Source organism: Gambusia affinis, linkage group LG03 (assembly GCF_019740435.1).
Source record: "Gambusia affinis linkage group LG03, SWU_Gaff_1.0, whole genome shotgun sequence".
Taxonomy (NCBI): domain Eukaryota; kingdom Metazoa; phylum Chordata; class Actinopteri; order Cyprinodontiformes; family Poeciliidae; genus Gambusia; species Gambusia affinis.
The window spans coordinates 17206316-17213055 of NC_057870.1; the positions used below are offsets into that span (position 1 = coordinate 17206316).

The 6740-nt window shown below is 35.4% G+C and overlaps 1 protein-coding gene across 2 annotated transcripts; it reads right to left on the reverse strand.

The window, feature by feature from the left end:
• Window positions 1–2993: 2993 nt before the first annotated feature.
• Window positions 2994–4673, reverse strand: LOC122826854 (lymphocyte antigen 6G-like). Of its 2 annotated transcripts, none has more exons than XM_044109187.1 (4): window positions 4640–4673; window positions 4106–4165; window positions 3481–3588; window positions 2994–3342 (listed from the first exon to the last, which is right to left on the reverse strand). In XM_044109187.1, the coding sequence occupies exons 2-4, from the start codon at window positions 4149–4151 to the stop codon at window positions 3182–3184; spliced, it is 315 nt and encodes a 104-aa protein (XP_043965122.1). In that variant the 5' UTR covers window positions 4152–4165; window positions 4640–4673; the 3' UTR covers window positions 2994–3181. The 2 variants fall into 2 exon arrangements, with proteins under 2 accessions (XP_043965122.1, XP_043965130.1); XM_044109195.1 differs by lacking the exon at window positions 4640–4673 and adding an exon at window positions 4328–4345.
• Window positions 4674–6740: the final 2067 nt, after the last annotated feature.

Consider the following 6740-nt stretch of genomic DNA (forward strand, 5'->3'; position numbering starts at 1 on the left):
TTCAGTCCCAGGGAACCCTGTTAAAGACACAGTTCTTGATGTCAGAGAAAAAGGAGGAGCAGAGTTCAGAGTGGAATGTGTGGCTCCGGTGTCAACCAGGAAGTCTGTGTGTTTTCCTTCCACTGTTGCAGACAACATGGGGTCTGCTGTACCCACATTGTCTCCGGGGTCCTCAGCAGTGTTTCAGTAGATGTTCTGTGTGGCCTCAGTATTCCCTGAAAGCAATGTCCAGGAATCACATAAGGATTGTTGGGGATCATACCTGGCAGTCTTTGGTATGTTCACACAGTGTTTGGCCCAGTGTCCAAAATGTCTGCACTGGTAGCACGTCAAGTTCCTTTGGTCCTTGGCCTCGTGCTCCGCGACCTTGCCCCATGGCTCCCCATCCACATCCAGCCAAACGCCATCCCCGTCCACGAGGAAACGCTCTGTATCTGTTTGAGGATATGAAAAAGAAAAAGCAGGAGGAGGAACCAGTCCCCCCGCTCCCCCCCTCCCCCCCCCCAGTATGATTAGAGTTTTGCCAGTAATGTGGAATTTTACCCTGTGTAGATTTATTTTGAGAAGATGCTGCTGCAACCATCACATGTTCTTGTTTTTTTTTATATTTATTTAATTAATTAATGTAATTTTGTTTTGCTTCCTGCAATTGGAGTTTCAGCGTCTGAGTGTCTAAGCCCTTAAGACTGTTTTTTATTTTTATTCGTCCTGCGCCTTTAAGAGGTGATGAAGCAGGTATCTTTCCCATCTCACATGTTCACACCCTGCAAGATCTTGATTGTGTTTTATAGACTGCATAACATATTCAGGGACGCCTTTCAAAACTGCTTCTTTAAACATTTCAATTAAGTTTGTGCATGGACCTTTAAGATTAACTGTAGTTTGTCTGAGCCAGGTTTCTAGATATAATGTCATTTAGCTGGGATCAAACATGGGATTTGGTGAGGATGGGGTTTGATCTAATACAGTCCAAGTCGGGGTTCTATTCCCAGTGTGGACTCCTGAAGTTTTGTGGGATTGCAGTTCCCCCTTGACTGTCAAAGTTCCTTCTGTGATATTAATTATTACGGGATATATCCCCTTAGAGCACGTGTCAAACTGAAGGCCCGTGGGCCAAATCCGGCCCGCTGTGGGTTTGTGAGGCCCTCCAGATTCTAGACTAAACACTAAGTGTGCTTAAATATTATGTTATCAATCAAATTAATGCAGTTTTATCCGTTTACTGCCAAATTATATCAATCAGTCGCTCCAGTTTCTTTTAGAATTATCAGGGAAATTCACCAAAATCAACAAATCCCTGCACTTTTCTGAGCAAATAATTGGGAGTTTTTGCAGTTTTAATAAAAAATTTGAAACTTCCTTACTTGAACTAAACAGCTGCCTCAAACCTAATTGATGTCACATTATATGACCTGTACAGCGAGTAATAAAAGTCAAATTTACCGTCATAAATAAGTGCAAATATTTCCAAATTACTACCACAAACACTTTTTATTGCAAAAAAATCACAAAAATTCAATGATATTTAAGAAATGCGTGATATTTTAACAGTTTGTGAATGGCTTTTATCAATACATTCTGGTACAACTGGCCCTTTAAGAGCATTCATGTTCTTGATTTTGCCCAAAACGAAAATGAGTTCGACATAACCTGCCTTAGAAGCTCAAGTTTCGTTTCTAGTATATAGTGGAGGAAGTGAAGTCTGTATTTATTCAAGTCTGTATTTTTATGCTAGTGTGTTCAGAGCTGGTGGCAATGACCCTTTTTTAAAAAAAATATATATATTTTATGTTTTTGTCCCTGTCAGGAACCCAATTGTTTTCATTTTGCTCGAGTTCTGTCTCTGCAGTCTGCCTGTTTTGTCTTCAGCCTCTTTTAATGATATTTAAGAAATGTGTGATATTTTAACAGTTTGTGAATGGCTTTTTAGTAAGAACTCCTGCCTCTTTCTGTTTTTTTTTTAATTGAAAAAATTTTATTATCATTCAGTGTTGCCCCTTTTAATTATTCTCATTTGTGATCTTGGTATTGGAGCATTTGCCTGCATGTCAGCTAGAACAATTTTATCTATTATTTGTTCCTTTTAATCTTAATTTAAGAAGTTTTCAGTACTATGTTATCCTGTTGCTGCTTTTGTTATTTAACATTTGATCAGCTGACCTATTTCCCTTATAGAGCTTCATCCTGTCCTGTGGTGTGCACGGCACGCTTACAAATTATTAGTTTTACCTGGCAGTTATATTGTTTGTAGGAGACGTGTTAGCAAAAAAGCAATTAATTAGAAATCTTACATGTAGATGTTGTCAAATTCATCAAGGTGGAACACTTCTGTCTGATTCCTGACAGATGACACAACCCAAAGTTCGCTCCTCTGCAGAACATTGTTTTGTTTTTGTTTTTTTGTTGTTTTCTTTTACACTTTTTAAACAAAAATTACCGTCCTAAAATTATACCAAATCTAAAATCCTCTAATTCAATATGTCTTTATGAATTTAATAATCTTCAATCAATCAATCAAACCTAGTTTAACTGTAGTCTAGAAAATGTTATTCATATTCACAATCACATTATTTTGAAAAAAATATATATATATATTTTATTTATTTATTTTTTATTTATTAGCTGAATGTTCTTTGTTAGCCTGTAAGAGGAACACTGTGGTTTCTTCCCGCCGCCCAGGGCCAGGGGGCGCTCTGTTCGATTTTTACCCCATAAGAATGAAATGAAATGAAAACAACAAACATTACAGGCAAATGCCATGTGTAACTCTGTAAATTGTTCTTCCTCTTCCTTTATGTAAGTTTTCTGACATATTGAGAGAGTAGATTTGGAGTCACTGGAATAGCTTGATATTCTTCATTTAACTCATTTTATTATATTGGAAAATATATAGAACACGCTAGTTGATCAAGTTATTAACTGTTTTGATATTGAGAAGAACATATAAATAAAACACTTCACTTATAACAATAAAACTATTATAGTACAACAACTTGAGCAGTTCATTAGTTTATTGCTTCATTGCTTACATTTTTATTATTCCATTTTTAAAAGAGACATGTGTATTACATGATTAATAAAAAATGCTGTATGTCTGTCCTGACTGCATGTTTGCTGTCACCTCAGAGTAATTGTTAAGAGACCAAACAATAAACCAGAACAGGATCATTATTTCAGAGCCTTAAATAAAGAGCATCATAAGGGCTGAAGACAGGAGCAGCAGGATGACACCGGGGCCAGTTGGTACGGCACCGTTGCACAAGTTCCCTTCACAGCACGATGTGGGATCAACGCATGCTCCGCTGTACTGGCAGCCCTTGGTAACCAGTGCTGTATTCAGTACTGTAAAAGCAAGAAACTTCTCAATAGTATTCATAAATATGCTCTATAATATCCATAAAGTGTTCATACAACAAGTTAAATCTTTTTTGTAAGTGAGCAGTTCAAGCAGCAGAGCTTCTGACACATTTAAAAGCTTACCTTCTACCTTGAGAGAAAAACATCGATTGAATATCCCAGAACAATCTGTAGTGCCTGTGCAGAACTTAGGGTCAGATTTTATACATCTGTAGCATCTCAATCCAAGTGCTAAATAAAGCAAAAAACAAACAAACAAAAAAACAAAAAAAAACAAACAAAACAAAAAACAGATGACTATAATCATCAATAACAACAAAATACAAGATAAGAACTTAACAAATGTGTGTCTATCATATTAATTTTACAAGCTGCTTAAATTGAAACTTTCAATTAAATAAAAAATTGTGTTAAAGCCTTTGAAGGTGACAACAGATGGAAACGGAACTCAACCGAACTCATCATTAACACAGTTCAGTCCATGTTGTACAGAAAGGAGTAACTCAATCCCTTCGATAAAAACAAGACTCAATTTGGTATACAATCTCAAAACTATAAAATCCAGTTCAAATAAATATTAAAATATATATATTTTGTATACGAATAATAAAAGGTTTAAACAAATAGGTGACTTACAGCTTTGAACCTATACTCATAGAAATACTCCTAAGCTTTAGAAGGAAACCTTAATTAATACCTAATCTTTGTTTTGTTTTCCCCTCTGATGTTAAATTCAAGATATTCTTACCAACAGAAAAAGTTAGAAACAGGACAAGAACTCCGTAAAGCTTCATCTTGAACTTCAGCTCTGTGAAGGAAGAAAGTTTTTTCTCAGTCCGTTATACTTTCACTTCCTTTTTCAGGAAAAAGGAAGTGAAAGTTTCTTAATGACTATCAAAAAACATTACTGTCTGATATTTAAAAAACATACAAGCTCTGTCAAGGTTAACAGGCTATTACTATCTTTTACCTTGACCGCTGAACAGGTCATGCTTTATGGAAGTAAATATGTGCCATCAGAATTTGAATTAAAAATGCCTCTGAAATTTGAATGCTGTAGCCTATATTAGTGCTTACTTTTTGTCACGTGATTAGGTGGATGTTGGAATCGGACATCCCTTGCTAATGTCTGTGACCTGAAGTAACTGTTGAACCAAATATACTATATGTATTATCGATGAATCGGAACCATGTGATCACACGTGCAGAAAATCAGCCGACACAAATAATCAGACTTTACTTATTTTATTCTTTTTAGCGCTAAAAAGAAAGAGACGCTTACCCTCACAGGCTAATTTGTTGTGACGTGGATACACCGGGACTAAACAGCATCTGATCAAAAACGGACGATCCATTCTTTATATCTAAGACACGCCTTATTGGTCGTCTGATGAACTACGTCAGCTAAGGAATGTCATGATATCATGGTGTCAGCTTAAGTTTCACTTCCACTGAAAGCCTTTTGTTTGAAAGTGAAACATGCAAGGTCAAGTTCCATTCCTCCAAAAGCTCTCTGTGCATAAATGAAACATACTATGTGTGAAATACAGCTGTATGTGCATGAATATATGTGCAACCTTGGATAAGCGTCTCAACAACTCCCCCTTTTGGTCTCTAAGAGACCACAAATAGAACATCAAACAGCTTGGGGAGCATCACACATCCTGAGGAAACACTGCCCACTGTTCGGAAAACTCCCCGGGCCCATTACGATGTTTGTTGTTTTCATTTCATTTCATTCTTATGGGGTAAAAATTGAACAGAGCGCCCCCTGGCCCTGGGCGGCGGGAAGAAACCACAGTGTTCCTCTTACAGGCTAACAAAGAACATTCAATTAATAAATAAAAAATAAATAAATAATATATATATTTTAAAATAATGTGAATGTCATCAATTGTCAAAATTTTCATGGATAAATGGTAACTGAAATGTAAAATGAATAAAATGTTATTTAATATCGGAAAAAAATGCAAAATGAAGAAAAGAATAAAACATTAGATTTCCTTTAAAAATAAATGTAAAATGAGAAATGAATAAACATTAGTGAAAATTTTGATTTATTAAACCAAAAGTCAAGAAGATAAACCTTAAAATGAATAATTGTTAGATGATGCTTAAAATTCTAAACGTAAACAAAGAAATTTTCAGATCCTTTTTTTTCAGATGAAAACCATGTGTAATCAACAGAATAAGAAACAAGCACCCTCGAAAATATGCAAATCAGTGTTATTGTCAAAAATTCAGTAGAAGTACTATGTAATTATTCTAGAAAATTCATTAGAATTCAGTAGTATTGAGTTGTAATGCGATCTACAAAGTTTAATCAAGGCAATGTCCTCTAGCAAACCCTATCAATGTCAAACCGGTTTAAATTGCACAATAAACTGAAATTAATGAGTTAATGAGTAAATTCAAAAATAAACTTGAACAAACAATAAAATGTAAATAGAATACAATGTCAGGTTAGTCCTATGAATGCCGGTAAACTATAAATTGAATAATGCAAGATGAATAAAATGTTAGTCAATATTAAAGCTTGGATGAGCCAAAACTTTATGAGAATAAGATAAATGATTAAATGTTAGATATAACACTGACAAATAAAATCCTAAATAAAGTATTGTTAAGATCCCTTTTAGTACTCAAGAGGTGAAATCTTTAAGTTCAAAATATGAAAGTAGTTAGTGTTCATAAAGGGATACAAACTTACCAACTGAAAAGAAATATGTTTAGTGAACAAAATGAAAACACATTTTAAACTTGGCAATCAATGTTTTAGATAAAAAATCAGTCTTAACACAATGCAATGATACTGGCCAAATCTTAAGAAGTCAACAGGATTAATTTGTTTCAATGAGCTCTGCAAACGTAACTCAAAATTGTGTCGTCTAGTATCTGTTGATGTCAACCAGTTTCTACGTGTGTCCAGATGCCTCATTTTCATCCAGGCACACCGAGAAAGGATTGGACTTTTTACATTTAAAATCTGGAAAGTTGCAGCTCCACAGTTGCGCTGCTCTTGACCTGTGAAAAGATGCTGTGATTCAGAGGTTGTTGTTCACCTACCATGATGATACAGGCTCTATGTCTCACCATAACACAGACACCTGTCACACCTGTCTATATTCTTTCAATTAGTTTATTACCCCTGCATAGATAAAATATCCCATCTCTAGCCTATTAAGTGCTCTGGCAATTTGATGTTACACCAACTGTCATGGATCCGGCTCACACTGCGGTTACCTGTTGTAAAATTGAAACAGACATAGTTATCTGTGACTGGAATAGCGGGCACCATCCGGGCTCCGCTGTTGATTACTGGAAATAAAGCTGTTAAAGTGTCACATCCAGAGGGTTGTTTAAACTTAGTCATATTAAGCATG

Bases quoted from the DNA above. Each gene is read 5' to 3' on its own strand.
- LOC122826854 (XM_044109187.1), bottom strand. From the start codon at position 4,151: ATGAAGCTTTACGGAGTTCTTGTCCTGTTTCTAACTTTTTCTGTTG. The intron at 3,589-4,105 runs GTAAGAATATCT...TGCTTTATTTAG, and splicing joins GTTTCTAACTTTTTCTGTTG to CACTTGGATTGAGATGCTAC. The intron at 3,343-3,480 runs GTAAGCTTTTAA...TTGCTTTTACAG, and splicing joins TTTTTCTCTCAAGGTAGAAG to TACTGAATACAGCACTGGTT.